This window comes from Lates calcarifer, linkage group LG9 (assembly GCF_001640805.2).
Source record: "Lates calcarifer isolate ASB-BC8 linkage group LG9, TLL_Latcal_v3, whole genome shotgun sequence".
In the NCBI taxonomy this organism is placed as follows: Eukaryota; Metazoa; Chordata; class Actinopteri; family Centropomidae; genus Lates; species Lates calcarifer.
Genome location: NC_066841.1, coordinates 14,223,466 through 14,242,805, shown reverse-complemented (window position 1 = coordinate 14,242,805; position 19,340 = coordinate 14,223,466). Strand labels below are relative to the sequence as shown.

General features: G+C 39.9%; 1 protein-coding gene across 8 annotated transcripts in view; it reads left to right on the top strand.

The window, feature by feature from the left end:
* The window catches only part of mapk10 (mitogen-activated protein kinase 10), a 35,606-nt gene extending 16,469 nt beyond the window's left edge, over positions 1–19,137 (top strand). For 2 of the 8 annotated variants that reach the window (XM_018662458.2, XM_018662462.2), the window contains exons 4-14: positions 1,081–1,210; positions 1,686–1,744; positions 2,219–2,357; positions 2,804–2,969; positions 3,928–3,999; positions 6,550–6,732; positions 9,052–9,176; positions 10,063–10,089; positions 11,213–11,276; positions 11,985–12,062; positions 14,500–19,137. In XM_018662458.2, the coding sequence (XP_018517974.1) occupies positions 1,081–1,210; positions 1,686–1,744; positions 2,219–2,357; positions 2,804–2,969; positions 3,928–3,999; positions 6,550–6,732; positions 9,052–9,176; positions 10,063–10,089; positions 11,213–11,276; positions 11,985–12,062; positions 14,500–14,642 (1,186 nt within the window). In that variant the 3' untranslated portion in view covers positions 14,643–19,137. Of the gene's footprint in view, positions 1–1,080; positions 1,211–1,685; positions 1,745–2,218; positions 2,358–2,803; positions 2,970–3,927; positions 4,000–5,842; positions 5,915–6,549; positions 6,733–9,051; positions 9,177–10,062; positions 10,090–11,212; positions 11,277–11,984; positions 12,093–14,494 lie in introns of all 8 variants that reach the window. The other 6 variants (XM_018662459.2, XM_018662465.2, XM_018662466.2 and 3 more) reach the window with 6 other exon arrangements.
* The last annotated feature ends 203 nt before the right edge of the window (positions 19,138–19,340 follow it).

Below are 19,340 nucleotides of genomic sequence, written 5' to 3'. Positions count from 1 at the left end.
AGAGTATCCTGCCCAGCCGTCCACAAACCCACACACGCGCAGCGTCGTCGAGATGAGGGTTGCAATAAGGCTGCATACAGATGCCCTGAAACTCGATTTGCAGCATCTTGTCGGGAGAATTTATCAGAGAAGGCGCAGTCTAAGATATGGCTGAAAATGTGATATGCGTGGCACTTTTTACAGCAGATTTTTCCCGTCTGTGTACTGCTGTTCATTGGAAACCAACATAAATCTACACAAAGGTTCTCAAGGGTTAGAATTGTGTTGAGCAAGCAAAGAACTCACTCTGCTGTAATGACCTCTAAAATGGGTTGAGCCACTTTGTGGAAATAGAAGCCATGTATAACTGACATTTCCCCCCTTGTTTCATTGCATTGTACTTTGTAGGTTATTTTTGTTTAAAGTTGGCTATGCTTATTTGCTTTCTTTCTTAACACATTAAATTAATCTTTTTTTTTTCACAGATATTATCAAGTTTTTTTTTTAAATCACACAACCACCTCACCCTTAACCCTAAACCCTAAAGCCTACCTCTAACCTATTTGTTTAGTTCCCGCAAAATATCAATATTTAGAGCCATACAGCAGTGCTGCGGAACAGAAAACCCATTTGATAAATTCCCACAATAGCCCATGTCATATTAAGCAAATATAGAGCTGAAGGACATCTTTTTAGTTTCCCATTATGTGCTATATAGAGCTGGGGAACATAGGACCTTGGGAACATAGGACCCTTTATCATGTTCCCATTATATGTCATAGAAATCTGCGTAACATAGGACCCTGGAATTATAGGGAGTTCTCCCTTTTTTCCTCTTTACAGCCACACTTAATATGATTTCTCTGTTACTGACAAGCTGTTTCTGTGGAAAAATGTTTTACAGATGAGTTTAGAACAAAGTAATCTGCCACCTGTTTCCAAGAGTCTTTGTTTGGTTGATGTGAAAAATCATCCACTCTTTTTGTGACCAATGACATTCACCACAGACTGTCACAGTGACATGCAATCATACACGGAGTGAATCATCCAGCTATGAATACTAGAGGAAAATTGTTCTCTGTTTTTTTCCTCCCTCTGCAGTGCGGGCTATGATGCTGTTCTGGACAGAAATGTAGCCATCAAGAAGCTGAGCAGACCCTTCCAGAACCAGACCCATGCCAAGAGGGCATACCGGGAGTTGGTGCTCATGAAATGTGTCAATCACAAAAATGTAAGTGATTAAGCTGAGTGGTAACACAGGTAGGAAGAAAATGCAGGAAGAAGGAACATGTATCCATTGTCAGAATGAAAGCCACTTTTTAATTGTACCCTAGTCAGTAGTCTATTTTTGGTTCCTGATAAATCCCTTTGCTACAAAACGGAGATGAGCGACTGCAATGTTGTGACCGTGCTAAATTCCATGCCTCCAGAAATGTACTGAACTGGCAGGAGAGTGAAACAGAGAGCACTTGAAGGCGTGAATGTAATCTCCAGCGCTGCAGTTCTTCCTTCTGTGTCTCTCTTCCCCTGTCCTCTACATTTATCCCCACTCTTTTGTTCCATCTCACTTCTTCGGTCTCTCCCAGTGTCCTTCGTAAGGGTCATTGCCAACTTGCATCCGCAGTCCCTTGCTTAAAGTCTCATTTCACATGTGTGTATATTTAACCACTGAATGCTGATCCTCTCTGCGCTCTTCTCTCTTTCAGATTATCAGTTTATTAAATGTCTTCACACCACAGAAATCATTAGAGGAATTCCAGGATGTGTGAGTATACTAAACCCTTCTTTGCATAATAGCATTTACAAGAAAATGATTAATTTAGCGAGTGTAAAAGGCAAGGCAAGGAAGTGTTACTTGTTTTCTTTTATTCTGATAGATCACATGACAGAGAAAAGAAGGGGACTAATTTTATTGAGCATTATGTGCTCATTACTCCTTCGCACCTGCAGTTGTGAGAACACAACCACTGGAGTGTAGTCAGTGAGAGTACAGTAGGTGTAATCTGAGGCTGCTGGAGATATCCTGTTCTCATACTGAATGATGAATGAGAGTGTGTTCACTTTTAGAACAATCTCTAGGTAAACAGCGCTGCAGAGGGATTCATGCGTCTTTGTGGCGCTTTTAATTTTTCTGAAAAGACATGATAGAAGGGCTGTAGTTTTCAGATTATTCTAGTAGACAGCTACACTAGACTCAGCTGATAAGTCTGTTAACCAAATCAATCAAACCTTTTCTCAGGTACCTAGTGATGGAGCTGATGGATGCCAACCTGTGCCAGGTGATTCAGATGGAGCTTGACCATGAGAGAATGTCCTACCTGCTCTACCAGATGTTGTGTGGTATCAAACACCTGCACTCAGCTGGCATTATTCACAGGGTAGGAAAGCAAGATGCATCGGTTTTCTTCTTTAACTCCTGATTATGTTTTATTTTGTCTATTTTATCTGTCTGGATACCAGTCTTGTAGCCTAACATGAGTAGGCGTCAAGGTGAGGCAGGCAAGGGCATCCAGGTGGTACAAGAGGAAACACTGCAGCGACCAGGGTTTAATACCTGGTCGCTGCAGGTATTAAACCCTGGTCGCTCTGGCTATAGTCTTACATTCAATGTAGAGAAGTGATAGTCATGTTGAACTATATATAAACCTGTAGTATCTTGTTTTTTTCCTGTTCATTGTGGGCCAGTATCTCAGCGCGGTCTTACTTGCAGTTGTATATGTGTTGATCCTCCCTTTCTTCACCCAGTAGTAAAATTAATGGACATAATAAACCAGAAAAAAAGATAGATACAGTTTCTCATGTCAAGTCCTTTTTCCCTCTTCAGGACCTCAAACCAAGCAATATAGTGGTGAAGTCAGACTGCACCCTGAAGATCCTGGACTTTGGTCTGGCGAGGACTGCAGGCACAAGCTTCATGATGACCCCATATGTGGTGACTAGATACTACAGAGCCCCAGAGGTTATCCTGGGAATGGGATACAAAGAAAATGGTGAGAATTAGCAAGAATTGTTGAATGACTTGCGAATGTATTTGCTTGCAGTGGATCAAATTCAGACATCTGTAAAGGATAACACTGGAGTCATTTTATTTTCTAGGTCTATTTATCTTATCCCACTGATGCATTTACTACAGTCAATGAAAACAGCTCATAGAAACTAAACAGTGCCCATATGGCAGTATTTGCTAATATAGTTGTATCACTAAATGATAAAGTTTATTGGAACAATTTTTCCCTAAATCTGCCCTCAGTAATATTCTTGTATTGGTAGTGAACCAACATCTAGCTGTATAAGTTCTACCGCTTTCAATACAACCGCTTTACAAGTCATTTAAAGAAGTGATTGACATTGGCAGCAGTATGTCTCTGTGAGCTGTATGTAATGTATTCTTCAAGCCAGTGGGACCCAGTCACTTACCTGCAATGCAGCAGAACAAACAGCAGGCGCTTCTGACTGTGGCAAAAAAAAAAATTTAATTGTTTGTCTGGTCATGGGCATTAATGATCACTGCATTAACTAAAAAACCTTATAAACAACTCAGGTCAAGTTACACTTTGCAAATAAGCTAAAGTAAATTGAAGTTTTGGAGATATAAGTCACTGATTAAAAGCTCCCAGAACATCAGACATGTGATTGAATGCCAACAAACACTATGACTCAATAGCCGTATTCCTCCCATGGATGGAAGCCTGTAGGTTCCAAGACTTTGAATTTCTTTCTGCTAGTTAGTCCCTCTAAGTCCCTCTGCTCTGTCTATGTTTGCATTTCTTTCTAATTTATCTCTATGTAACATACCTCTCACTAATTATTTCTTCCTCACTGAATAACAATCAAGTGTCTAATCACTGTTGCAGCTCCCAGACTGCTAAATGTGTCTAACACTAACCTGTGGTTTCCTCTCTTTTCTTTTGCTCCCCGCTCGTCTCACCCTCACCTCTGTGCGTGCAGTGGATATATGGTCGGTGGGGTGCATTATGGGAGAAATGGTGCGCCACAAAATCCTTTTCCCTGGTCGGGACTGTATCCTTGTTAACACATAGCAACATTATGATGGTAACACTATTTACTCATAGAGAAGTTTATGTTTTCTTTGAAATATGACCGTCAACCTTGGGTTTCAAGCTCCTGGATAAAGTTGGTTCTGTCATTTTACATCTTAGTTACACTTAGTTCGAAGGTCACTCTGTGCCTGGCCTGATGTTCTCTGTATGTTACTGAGGTGAACTAAACTACACTCACATCTGGCTGGCTTTATAACATGTCCATGTGAATTCCAACTATTCTCCTTTTAACACTTTTAATATAACCTGCAATAACATAATAAAATAAGCATAATAAAATATTGCTGTCTAGTCAGTATGAGTAGTCTGAATCTCAAGCTTTGTTCAGTCCTGTGTTTTGGCAAGAGGAAGCGCTCTCTCTCTGTCTCTGAATATTTAAGTGTGTGCTATTTGAAGTGTTTCTGGAGTGCTACCTGGTGAGTTCTCCTGCAGTGAGGGAGGGCTGTAATTGCATCCCCAAGATGACTTCTTTCAGTAGAATGGATTTGGATAAACAGTATTAGTCTCCCATGCTGAGTTTGTGCACATGCGTGCGCACGTGATGTTCATCTTGCCATCTGAGGGTGCCCACATGTGTGAGTCAGACGTAGTTATTAAACATTCAATGAATAATAATAATTAATTTATTCATTTTGAGCATCTGTTACTAGCAGCATAGTTGAGCTCACTTGGCAACGTGAGGAAAGGTTATAGGTGTAGACTGTTAGCATGTTAGCATCTAACTAAAAAACTTAAACAACTGCAGTGATTGGAAACTATTAAACTAGGATGGTGCAAGATTAAAGGTTCTACATTTTACTTTTCTCAACAAATCGCATGAGAAGAGCAATACTAGCAGTGAACTGATCCTGCTGTTGATTGTCTATATAGCCAAAACCCTAATATATCTATTTCCTCTGTGCCATAGACCTCCATTGTTGTCCAAAAATGGTTAAAAACACATGAATGTACCACACCATTCTGCTAGGCGATATGGTCTCATGATATTATGATGAACATGTCATGTCACCTGTCATATACATTAAAATTAGATTGTAAATAGTTTAGAGACAAATAAGGAGTGAGAAACTCAAGGCTGGTGACTCTGCAGGTGCTTGTGGCTAATACTCTGATCTCCACATCCCTGAACTTGCAGTCTCGGAAAGATTAATGCTCTGGTGGACCAGAAAACCCCTGCAATGAGCTCTGCAATATCTCTCTCCCTCCTATCTCTGCTCTCACAATGACCTGAAATTCTTATCATCTAACACTCCGTTCGTTCTTACTGTAGATCAATGAAGTGCAGTCACACACACTTTTGTTAATCTTCTGCTTATAGATCAGTTCTGGACTGGTACGCCGCCCGTTGCTAATCTTAATTTAATTCATAGACTTTTCGACCTGAGGTATTGACGCAGGCTGAAGTTATCTGGGCCTTCCTGAGTGTCTGTCAGATGATGATATAGAATAGTGGTCGGTCTACATGGGTCACAGCACAGTGAGCCTCAATATGACTGGGTGTTCGATGGCCATTTAGTACAGTAGTGTGTTAAATGAGTGGCCATCAAGTAATGGCAAGGGAATTGGAGGTTTACTCTGTTTGCAGCATACACGTGGCATAAGAATAGACAGCTTATTAATGCATGTTGTCGTGATTTCAGGATGAGTTGTCAAAAATATTTCTGCTTTATAGGAAAAGACAAGAGAGGGATTTTGATACATTTATATGTACAGTAAATGCAAGTCATGTTGGAGGTTGAAGATAGTTTTTGATAGCTGTTGGTAATGCAAGTGTGTGTGTGTGTTTGTGTGTGTGACCCCAGTGGACATGTGGTCAGTCGGCTGCATCTTTGGAGAGGTGATAAGAGGGACAGTGCTTTTCCCTGGGACTGACCGTATCCTTCTGACCTCCTGCCGCTCCCTCACTCTGTTTTCATACGTAAACCCGAATATCCATAGCATTTACTTGGGGGGGTGGGCACCGTCCTCAGGTGCATGATGCCCCAATTCGAGACATGAATAACACAGCGGAGAGTCATGCTGTTTTGGCACTGACACACTGAGGAAAAACACCTCAAGCTTTCTGAGCGAATCCAACAACTTGCTAAAGAGCCATGGATAAGAGCCTTAGCGGATCGGGGGAAAAAAAACAAAAAAAAACTGCCTCACTAAGCACCGGCTGGATTGCAGCCAGTGTGCAATGGAGACAAAAAGGAGGTGGAAGTGTGTGGCGTTCCAGCAAGATGAAGTAATGGGGATCTCTGGTGGCGCTGGCAGCTAACTACCTCAACTGGCACTCTGTGTGAGAACATGGGGGGGGGATATTTGTTGTCAACAGGGAGGGGAAATACAAGATGACACACACCACAATCATGTTTGCACACACAGATACACCCACATGGGCATGTTGTTTGTATCATCAATAAAAAAATCATATATAATACTTGGTCACAGAGGTCACAGACATAGGGGATGACAGGATACTGCGTATTCCACATGCATTTCCCTTAATCCTGACCCACCACATCAGATATCGACCAGTGGAACAAGGTGATCGAGCAGCTGGGCACGCCCTCACCAGAGTTCATGAAGAAGCTCCAGCCCACAGTGAGGAACTATGTTGAGAACCGGCCAAAGTATGCAGGCCTCACCTTTCCCAAGCTCTTCCCCGACTGCCTTTTTCCTGCTGACTCTGAGCACAACAAACTCAAAGGTGAGAAACTGTAGTTCTACATCATGAAGCTGCAAGTGTACTGTATTTTATCAGATTGCAGTGACCATGTTTATGAGGTACTGTCATGCATGTAACTACATCCTCCATTTTTTTGACTGATTATTTAAATTTAAAACCTTTGCAGGTCTATGTAGCACACACTCATGCCCTGATTCTGCAGTGTAGAGCTCTGCAGTGCTCCCACAAGACTAGTATAAACCCTCACTCATTCCTTTGATGGCAACATCTTGGTTAACTACAGAAACCCTGAAACATAAGGCATAAAAAATTACAGCTTATCTCCCATGTAATGACATTCATACACCAGATAATCATGCGAGAGATAAAGTATTGTTTTGGTGGCTCAATAATTTAGAGTTCTTTATAACTTAGAAAACCTGTGCCGAAGCATTGGGAGGGTGTTGTTAAATCCTTGATGCAATCTATAAATCATAGTAGATATATGATGTTTGCCCATTAAATGTTTCAATAAATCATATAGCCAGTCTTTGATGGATCTTGGCTACATCTGCTTCTTAGGACTTGCCACTTTGACAGTAAAACAGTTATTGGGGAGTAGTGTTGCATTGTCACATGACAATGCATGTGTGTAGTCTAGGAGTCTAAGTCTAGTTTATTTCATATATAGGAAATAAAAGTTGTGTTTTGGTCAACTTTTACCTCAGAAAACTCATTTTACATCTTGTCTTTGGGTCTCCACATTAAACTGAAATATGTTCACCATAATGTATTTCTGAACCCTATCTGTGAACCTCAATCAATCTATTTCTTATGCAGCAGGTTAACCAAGAGATAATTTCTTTCTTCGGTCTCAATTGAGAAGAGCAATCTCTCTTCCTAGTATTTTAAAAATGGGAAATTCCCTGCAATGAAATATAGCAAAATATGCTTTTTATGTTGCCCCGCTTGTACATCAAAGTCCCTGTCTGGTAACATTTTCATGAATCACTTTTGTATTCCGGCAGCTCGATGCTGAAGTGACAGTGTTAAAGGAAATACACCCAGAGAGAGAGTGAGAGAGTGAGAGACCGGGTTGAAGTCCTGCTGTTTTGTATGTTTTGTACTGTGATAGGTAGGAAGTGACTCTGACATCCTTTGGGCTTTGGTTATTTTGAACTGTAGGAGAAAGGAGGCAGACAGCACTGTAGGGTAGAGCGAGGGGAAGCGAGACACGTGAGGAGTAAGGAAAGGAGGAAGCAGAGTGATGGAGGAGGAGTCATTTTACAGATTTACCATCCTTTTCTTATTGATGTGTTGTTGCTGGGGCAAAATGCAGAAGGTTGTGCCAGGCTCATCTGTCTTTCTCTGTTCTCAATTCAGTTTCTTTAGTCCTTTGGTGCTCTGGAGCTATTTATAGTGAAGGTCAGTATGTGTTGGAGAGGGATGGTGTGCGGTTTAAGGGTTCTCGATTTCAGATCGGTCCAAGAGGGCCTGAGGGTATAGCGACTGACCGACTGAGCGACTGGTGATGGTGATGGCATTTTATATGTATAGAAACCAAATGCAGTGCAGTGTACACACTGATGCCCTTATTAAACTACACATAGAAATTTTATCAGTGGAAGCAGGTAATGTCTCTGATTTTATTCATTCATCCACACATTCAACAAATAGTGCCAAGACCTAATTTTTGCATCAGCAGAAATAAATAATAGATGTATGGGACAAACCAGAATCTTGAATTTCAGTAATGACAAAAGAGACAGATATCTGGATAGTAGATAAAATATAGTAGAATCATCTATATTAAGGCTGCAGTCAGTGATAACTGATCAGTCTGCTGTTTGTTCCTTTAAGGTAATGTGGTCAAATATCGTGTTTTGTTCGACTAAAACCTGAAAAAATTCAAACAAGATGAACAAAAGCAGAAAATTCTTGTTGATCGACAAATCAATTAATTAGAAGTCAAATTATTATTATGTCATTCCAGCTCTCTGCAGTAAGCATCTGTACAGTATATTTCTATAGAGACATACTGTAGATCTTACCAACATAAAATCCATAATAACAAATAGTCAAAATAAAGTCAGAATCTTTTCCAAAGCTCTCACTCTGTTTGTTTGTCAATCCACATGTGGTTCAGTTGCTGTGAAGGTCTGGTCTCCTTTTCACAAGCTGCTGTTGTTTATTATTCTCTTTAATCCCTGTCATTTCTATCTTTCTCTCTTCTCTTTCTTCCTCCCTCTCCGCTGTTTTAATATGTTTTAAATCCCCCTCTGGCATATCAGTGCCACAGAGGAATATTGTCTCAACCAGATATCTTTTTTTTTTCTTTTTTCTTTATTTTTCAAACCACAGCTAGCCAGGCCAGAGACCTGCTGTCTAAGATGCTGATCATTGATCCTGCTAAACGGATATCGGTGGACGAGGCCTTACAGCACCCCTACATCAACGTGTGGTATGATCCAGCTGAGGTGGAGGCGGTGAGTAGGCCTTTGGCAGAGCTGTGTATTGATTACTATCCCGAGCTCAATCCTCTCCCCCTGTCTTTTGATTGGTCAGCCATGTTTACTGATTCTTACTTTGTATTTGCATTGTTGTACAGAATAATGATGACTCTCTTGTCTTCTTATTATCTTTGCTTTAAACAAAAGCAGTTACATTGATTTACAACACAAATATACATTTTGAAACTACAGAATGTTCTGTAACAGTGAAAATTACTGGATCAGTGCATTTATGATTATATTTTATTTTTTTGGTTTCACATCTCATTTTCATTTTTCTCTCACTTATGATTTTATTCTTTATATCTGAGCTCTGAAATTGAGTATTTTTTTAGATGTAGTGAAAAAAAGAGAGTTTTTGATCTATTTTTGCTGCTACAGTATAAAAGAGTGACTCAGTGCATTGTCCAGTTTTGTAATGTAAGAGTGGTGGTGTTCCTGGTTTATTTGGTGAAGTCTAATTTCTTCATCAGTGCCTCATTAGTATGAGGTGACAGTGAGATTGGGAAAAAGCCATCTGCAGCTTGATGAAATCGTACAGATACCACTTCTCCTTGCAGCAATACACTAATGAGTGCATGACCAGCTGATGAATTTCAGCTTTACTGTTTCGCTCTGTGAAATAGCCCACTGGTTAATAGTAGTACGTCACATACACCTCCATTGTAGTTATGAATCATTTTTGGAAGATTTTTATGACTGTGCACTTGTCTAAGTTGTCTAGTTGTTCATATTGGTGATGGTTTCAATGATGATATTTGTTGTTAGAGTTGATGTGGTATGTATAACATGGCTGTGAATGGCATTTCAACACATTTTCTGCTGTTTTCCCCTTCTCTAATGTCATCTCATGCTGATGAAGGCCAGAGATCTCATCCAAATATCCATGGTAAATAACAACCGCCCTACATCAAAAAAAAAAAAAGAAAAAGAAAAAGAAGAGAGAGAGAGAGAGAGAGAGAGAGAGAAGAAAAGAAGAAAAGAAAGAGAAAACTCTATTGGTCTTTCGTTTACAAAGGACACACTCAGTAAAGCACTGTCGATAACAAATTATAACAAAAACAATTGCATCATATATGTATATATTACATAGCATAGGACAATCTGTTTAAGTCATCATATCAAAATGTCCTTACTGGAATGAAGAGGCCTCACAGTGCTGTGTAGTTGCAGTGAAAAGAGGCGCAGCTAATGTTACGCATCTAGTCTGCATATATAATCACAATTAAGATGTTAATGAGAGTGATAACAAAAATTAACTTGATAAACCCTTGCTTGAAGAAAACCTCTCACTACTGTCCTGCTGTGGCTGCTGAATACTGACCTGTAACTGTGCCTCCAAGGTCATATCAGGGAGTTTTATGGGTGGTCCTGTCACCTGCAGTGACAAAGAGAGGAGGATTATGTTGTCAGAGTCTGGGGCTGGGTCACTATGAATGAGTGATAAGAGGGACTGACTGGAAGCCAGGCAGCATATTTGTGTCCTGATAGATGAAATGATAAATCCTTTTGGGGAAAGGATGTAAGCACTTTAACTGGACAACTCACCAGACTTGTTTTTATCTCACTGTCTCTGTCAGTTGTTTGATCCTGATTGTAAAGGTCTAAAACACTGTCATGTATCATGTGTGTTGAGGACAAACAATGTATTAACATTAACAACCAATCACCATTTTATGTGATTAAGGGTAAATTAAGTATTGACTGTTTATTTTACATGTATATTTTTTATTTCAATCATAATCCACATGTGCCTAATCTCTATCTCTGCATGTCTTTGCATACATGTAATACATGTTAAAGTGTTAAATTATGTTGATGGACATTTTTTTCATCTCCATATTTTTATTAATTTGTCACCAATATTGCTGAGACGTTTTTTGAATGGATATTCTAACTGGAGCTTTCCAGTGATATCAGCCATATAAATTTTAATGTGGAAATGAATCTGTGCTTACTGGGTTGTTTGCTGAGCTGTTACTAAAATGGAGTGTGCTCTCTCTCCCCTTCAGCCTCCACCTCAGATCTATGACAAGCAGCTGGATGAAAGAGAACACTCCATTGATGAATGGAAAGGTGAGAATCATTAATCCAAACAAAATAAAGAAAGAAACCAAAAGTTTCTTTCTCAAGTAAAATGATCTGGCAGAATTTGGAGATACTATATGTACTGTAATGGATGTTTCAAGAATTTGGTTTTTTATTGTCCTTTAATGTACATTCTCAAATATATTTTTCTCTGTTATCTCATATAAAATTATCTAGTATTATTATATATAGTGTTTTCTTTATGCTGGTTGACAACACAGTCCTTAAGGGAGCTATTTGTAAGTTTTGCTATCACTACATCGCGAACATTAGCATTAATATCTGTTTACTTTCCAGTCTAAATGAAACATGACTTTCATCAAACTTTATTCCCTTATTTGCCAAGAGTTGTCTCCGGTAGCAGAAAGCAACAGCAATATTTCACATCTATTTCTATCATTTCTTTTCTTCTACTGAAGTTAGCATGCTAATCAGCTAGCCCTGGACTGGGCTGCCCATCTTGTCACTTTCCGATAGCAACTCCCTGTAGCTTCCAGCCTGCCTTGAAGAAGTAGCACTGCTCAGGGGACATATTCTAACCTAGTTTTCTGTAAACACAACAATGGCTGAATCTTGCCGGGAATGTCCAGCAGCAGAGAAACCTTACAAATAGCCCCTTTAAAGCCCTTTAACCCATGTTTTTTAACCCCTAATTGTGTTTTAATGACTCTCACTCCTGACTTTGCTCTTTGGTAGAACTAATCTACAAAGAGGTGATGAACTTTGAGGAGAGAACGAAGAATGGCGTTGTGAAGGGACAGCCTTCACCTTCAGGTACTCTCAGTGCATAACCCTAATCGCTCTGTAAGTGAATTTACTATAACCTTACTGGAGTTATCCCCTGTAAATAGAGAAACCCATTGTGCTGTTGACCATGTGTCTCTGTCTCTTGCATCTCAAGTTAAATGTTGTTTAGTATGGTGGTGTCATTTTGTGCCAAGTGTATTTGTTGAACAGCTAATTAATAACTGTTAATATTGCCTCTCAGTACAGATGGTGTGTGTACTTTTATGATTGTGTATGTGTATATGTATATGTATAAACATGTCATAACGTAAGGTTTGGGTCCATTGGGATCCATCACAGGAAATTTCAGCTGCACCTGACTGTTGGGTTCTCTGCAAGGGACCTCCAAGCAAACCAAGTGCTGTTCTCATAGTTTGCCACAGAGAGGCAGCATGGAGTCATGTTAGCGGTAACACCTTGGCTAGGCCACCCAGACTCCACTGTACTCAGAGACATATGGAAAATAGCTTATTGCTAGGTCAAAGCAGCAGCCAGTCTCCATTAAAAAACAAACAGGTTCATTTTGAGGATTAGAAAAGCAAACTGAACTAATGCTAAATCCCTCACAGACCGCAGCATCTGCTGACCAGGATAGGTACCTGCCAGATGTGTGAGGAAAAATGAATGTAATCTGAACATTTTCTCTCCTTATGGACAAACCACTCTGCAGAAATCCTCCTCTTGTATATAGATTATAAGCCATCTGACTCACCCAAAACAACAAGTATTAATATCTTAGACAACTTTTCGTTCCAACAGCATTTAAACAGTGTTTTGTTGTGTTTTACATCTCTGAAACATTATGAAGGAGAAACAAGTTCATAAGATGAATCGAATGCACATTGCAGCAGCTGTTTTTCATCTCTTCCTCCTCACTTTGTCTCAATTGCGCTGTCTCTCATGCAATTCATGACCTCCATCTTTCTTCTTCTTTTCATCCACTTGTAATTAAGCAGATGGGCTGTCCTAGTGTCTGATGGTGAGTGTAGCCGACGCAGTGCAGTGCAGGAGCTGCAGACGGCAGTGTTTTACTGCAGCAGGAAAAAAACAGTAGAGCTGAGAGCACACGTGATGCCTCAGTCAGAACCAGACAGGTCCAGGAGCTCTTTGGGGTTACCACATCCGTGTGCTGGGTGTAGGGAGATTTAATGCCCCACTATTTTTTATCACACACACAACAAGAGTTATAATCCAACATCACAGCTTTTGCCAGAGTTTCTCCCAAGATTAGTCTCAATTAATTTTGGATTTAAAGCCTTAATTAATCTTCCATTTTAGTAATCTTTTTACAGCCACCAGTGCGGGTAATACTGAGGTCATTTTTCAAGGCTAAGAATCTCCTCCTGCGTGGTGATTTTATACAGATTTTTCTGATGAATTTACTGTAAGTAAACCTACAAGTGCAATGGCTGCTGGAATTGATGGCAACCATTAATCCTGATTTGTTCTCCGCTTGGTTTTTGGGTCAGCTGAAGTGCCCACCAGCCTCCATTAAGCAATTACCTCCCACAGGGCACAGACACAAACAGCAGATTCACGATTTGCCTCACTGTAAATGTCCTCCGTGCAAATTATGGGACAGCTGGTATGCTTGGGAATAAAAGTGGTTGTGTTAGCGATGTGCTCGTATCAGCAATACTCTTACATTCTCATCCTTATCCTTTTTAATCAGGCTTTACTCTTTCAGCTCCTGTGGCAAAGGCAGACTCTCCATTTTTCCATCGATTTGTTCATAAGGTTATCGCAGGGAGCAAAACCCCCCCTCACCAAGGATTTAATGAAAGTGCTGTCCAAAGCCCGGGAGGATGAGCTGTGTGGTTCCTCGACACCTTCTGATCCTTCTTCTTGGAAATGGAGATTAAGAGCCTTGTCTGCTAGTCCACAGCGAGTAGACTGAATTAATAGTTCTTCAATGAAAAATCAAAAAGTTTCCTACTGGCTGCTCACACCTTTGTCTTTGAAAGAAGATCAATATGAGAAAATTAGATTGTTATTTAAAAAAGGGCTGATGCTTGAGCAAAAATAATGACATAAAACTATACATGTGAAGTTTGCTTTCCCTTTTGTCCAACATAGCAGCCAATTTTATGATACATGGATCATAAATACTGTCATACCAATGCATTTTTATTGCATCCAAACAAAAAATTGTTATTTACACCAGTAGTAGGCTGAAACACCACAGCCTTATTGATCTTTCCTGTGGAACCTACTGGAACCAAACCTTAATTTTACCTTTGTCTCATATAGAAACACTGTGATTGTGTTGTCCCACAGTTGCTGATACTGTGTATGTCTTTATATTCAACTATGCCCTCTGTGTGTGCTTGCAAAAATGTCTCCTCTGGCTGTATTTCTGCTCCTGTCTTTAAACAGGACTCTTTTACGTTGTAACCCCCTGCTGCTGTTGATTCCCTTAGCACAGGTGCAGCTGTGAACAGCAGCGAGAGCCTCCCTCCCTCCTCCTCTATCAACGACATCTCCTCCATGTCCACCGACCAGACCCTGGCCTCAGACACTGACAGCAGCCTGGAGACCTCTGCAGGACCCCTGGGGTGTTGCAGGTGACTAGCCGCCTGCCTGCGCAACCCCATGTTCTTCCGAAGGTGAAGAACCCAACCCGAAATGACCAACTGAAAATACAAAAAACACAAAAAAAAAAAAAGAAAAGAAAAGAAAAAAGAGTACAGATCAAAATTAATATATTAAGAGCAAAAACATGAGTTATGGAAACAGAATCTGAAATGATGAAATCTAAAGCCTGTGCATTGTCATTCAAAAACAGCAGTGGTATTTAAACTGAAGTAAATGAGCTGAGATATATGTTAATGATTCTCTAGTTGCTTTGCTTATATTACCCCAAATATCTTGTATATGGCATCCAAATAAAACGACCAAATGCTTAGACTTGCATCTCCTGCAAAGTGCATATTGGCTGGCTGCTGGTCTCCCAATTCCTTACAAAAAGCATTTATGCTCCAATCATTGTGGCAAGGTGGGCTGCCATTTTGCTCATCACTATTGTACAATACAAACTTCATTCTCCTCCTCCCACCCTTTTCCTATCCAGCCCTTATGTAATGACACTGCTGTATTTTAACCTCTAGGCTTTGTCCTTGACACCTCTCATCCCTGCCCGACACGATCCCCCAACGTAAGGTTGCCTGATTTGCGTGTTTTTATGTGGTTACTCTGCAGGGACATGTAGCCGCTCTCACCCAGGGTGGCGCCCGCCCCCCCCCGCTGCGATACTTGTAAATAATGTAATTCTGTACAGCTGAAGGGCACACAGAGTGGGACTGACGGCCAGTACACTGGGAGTTTTTTTGTTTGTTTGTTTGTTTTGTTTTGTTTTGTTTTCTGACTAGCGCACCTTGCCACATCACCGCTTTCCACCTCAGTTGCCCCTGCCTATTGCTGTAGTCCTGCATGATTAGATTTAAAACAATGCTAATCTCACTGTATGCTTAAAATGAGTCTGTATAGAGACTTTTGTTTATATATGATGTAAACTAACTCAACTCCAGACATGGGGGGGGAGGTCTGGTCACAGGATAGTGTGAGTGTGTGTGTGCGTTTGTGAACCACAGGCAAGCCATGAACACATTAGTAAATGTCAGGGCTGAGCTCCAGTTTTAAAGGGTCATTACACTCAGAAATAAATGATTTTGATTGTGCTTAGACTTCATATGATTAACTTTAAGGAGTCTGATTTGTGTGTAATGTCCCTTTCATTTCCCCTGGCAGTGTATGGTTGGTCCCTCCACCACTCCTGCATGTCATTGTGTACCATTTAACCCCTCATAGGCACAGGAGGTTGGTCTATTTCACCGTGGTATAACCACAAGGAGACTATTCTTATTTATTTGACTCTCTGAAACATACAACACTTTTAGAAGGAGATACAAGTAAGTCAGTAGTTTTTAGGCGGTTGATGAGTGTTAACCTCGTAGCAATGACTTGTTTTGTCCTAAAGTAAATTCATATACATCTTTTCACATCACACTACACAAAAACATGTGCTCTGTTTTTGTTGTAAAATGAAAAACAGAGCAGTAAAACAGGAACTGGATCGAGGCCACCTATCAGCTATGTTTAATTTCTTAGCTGGAAGATTTATTTAGTGATTTATTTATTTTGATAGATGGAACCTGATTATGGCAAGTGCCTTTTGGAATGAAGCATTGCAGGTGCAGAGATCATATTATTTTTTGGTATTTTTCTCCTCTGCCTCTTCTTCTCTTGCCTTAAAGCTACCTTAGCCCCCGAAACCACCAAATCTTTAGCCAGACGTTGCCGCTTTAACTCGAGGCATTAGCCAGTGACTTGTGAATTTTGTGTGTAATTGCTTTCCTCGGATTGTATGGCATTGCTTGTGCTAGTTAGTTTCTATCCGTGTCATGGGGGGTTTTCTGCCATTTTACATCTTGATTTAATTTGACTTTTTATTTCTCCTGCTAAATTAAATCAGTCTCCATAAAATGCAGTGATGAGATTTCCTCTAACTGGGACGCTAATACATACACAAACACTTACATATGTTGCTTGCACTGAACCTTGCAAAGGCTCTTTGTCTCATTCCACTGAGTCATATATAACCCTTGATTAAGAAAACCCATTGTACACCAGGAACCTGTTCCATCCAGTATCTATTCTATAGTATATTTTCTCTATTCACAACAAGACTCTGAGCTGCAATATGCAACGGTTGGTTGCAATTAAGATGTTGCTACAGCTTTCTTCTAAGGAATAAAGGAAGACATTCTCATTATTTTGGTTCCCACCGTCATATTTTATGTTTCCATGCAGGTTGGTGGGTTTATGGGCAAGGAACCTCAGATGGAGTGCTGGCTTACGCAATCATATTTTACAAGCAAAGAGATAATTTTCACTGTAATTAACTCTGCTGGTGGATGGAAAGACCTTCTTGGTACTGTGTGCTGTGTTTGTATGAAACAGATTCAAACAAACAAACAGATCGCTCCCTACTGTATGCATAGTTTGTATCAAAGATTACATTACCTGTTCTGTGGTGTTTCATCACTTGACAATCAGGTAAACAGACAATATACTGTACAAAAATCAAGGGCACACTCAAGGATTCTTACACTGTCTCGTAATGAAACACAGCGGGACATCTGTGTTTGTTTCACACCATTTACAATCATATATATTGATATCACCATATTTCCTTCTTATGGAAATTGCATGGCTCATACTGTACGTCCCCTGGTTAAGAGTGAGGGTTGAGTCTCGGTGGTGACAGTGAGAAAACATCCTTGAGGAGATGTAGTGACAGCACTCTTCAGGTGGACACTTGACATATTTGTTAACATGTCACTTGATTGTCTAACTGTGTATCTTGGGTTCAGCTGCTGCAGCACAGCCGTTCTCCCTCTCTCTCTCTTTTGCATGTCTCAAAATCCCACCCAAAACTTAGAAATATATATATATATATACATTAACTTCAAATAGCTACTTTGTTAACACTCATTCTGCCTGTGGCTTGTGTACAGTGAACCACACACAGACTTACAGTACTTTCACAGAGCGAAGAGGGTAACTGAGGGCGGCGTCTCCAGAATAAGCTATGGCTAGCTTGGCTTTCTGTACAGGGTCTGGCCAGGGCAATCTTTCAAAAACAGGGTGCAACTTTAAATATTCTTTGTGTTTTGAACAATATTCAGATGAATTTCTCACAAAGGGGTCAAGTGTTTGAGTCGGCTCCTACACCACAAATACCCCCCTACTGTTGCAGTTTTTCTACAGGGCATTTTTAACCATCCCAACAACCACACTCTTCTTTTTAGTATCTTCTGGTCACTGAGTACAAAAACTGAAACATATAATGTCTTTTTTTCCCTTTCTTTTTCTGAATGTGAACTTTGAATCTTTTTATAAGACATCCCTCCAGACAATTCTGTTGTAATAAAGAAAAAAGGTGCTTTTGGTCCTGTTTAATGCGCCTGAAGTCGAGATGATTCTAACACAGAAACAGCTGGGTTGTCAGCACTGAATGTAGAAATGAATGGTTTCACAATAACGCACGTCATTGCTGCTCTGCTCATCTGTGTGTGTGTGTTGGTGTGTATGTGTGTATGCACACGTGCGGTTTTAAATTAACCAGCATTCAACTCAAAACTTGTCTGTAAGGTTGAATTGGAAGACGTGATCTGGCGTCTGGATGAATTATTTTACAGCACATGTACTCCAGATTTTTCTTTCAATACAAGATCATGACTTTTGGCGTGATTGGTTTTAAGAATGTCGATCAGTGCAGTCATGTGTTTGGAAGTAGCTCATGTATGTATTTATGTTCAGTCACATTAACTTTAGAATTAGAAACGTGTCAACTACCAATCTTGTTCCTAATTTTTGCCAGAAGGGACTTAAACTAGTCTCTTATGGATTCAAGATTAGCCAAATTCATGTCTATGTTAGCCGTCCATTTGTAATATGATGATTCAGCCACAATATTATTGCCAATATGAAAGTTAGGATACATCTTGTACTCAGCTGTGCCAACATTAAAACCTTTGGACTCAGTACTTGTGATCCCCATCTTACTGAATTTCACCTCTTTATTTCTTTCAGTCATATTGTAAATAACAACAATCCAACAATGCAATAAACACGTTATTGCACTCACTACTGCAAGGGTCAGGTGATGCTAAACTGTTTAAGAGTCTTAAATGTGGAACCGAAATGTGGAACTCTACAACAATGAAAACCCTGTATAGCTCATCTGAATCAGGTGATGTTGTTCTTCGATTCTTTTTATGACTCCTTCTCTCTCATTTCTTTTACTCCGTGCTGTTTTAATGAATCATTCTTTTGACATTGTCAGGTTGAAAAAAAGAAAACAAAAAAAGAAACTGTATCTGTTTCACGCTGATCTCAAAGCTTCAGGCTATAGCGTTTCAAATAAAGTCAAAACAAATGCAAAAGAAAAAGAAAAAAAATACTGAAAGCTGTTACTGTAAACACAACATTTTAAAGGAACTGTGTATGTAAAAATAGTATATGTATGTGATTGAAAATAAACAAAACCTTTGATCTTGGATTATAGAGTGCCTTTTTCATTCACCTGGAGTGTTTGATTCACGCTGTATGTGGACATATTATTTGTTTCTGGCCGGTCTCAATACAAGTTAGGTTAGTTAGGGATGAGCTTAATGACAAAACATACCATGAGGGTTAAGGGTTAGAGGGTTATATACATTTATCTAACAACAGAGGTACAGTATATTTTACAGCTGTCCCTTA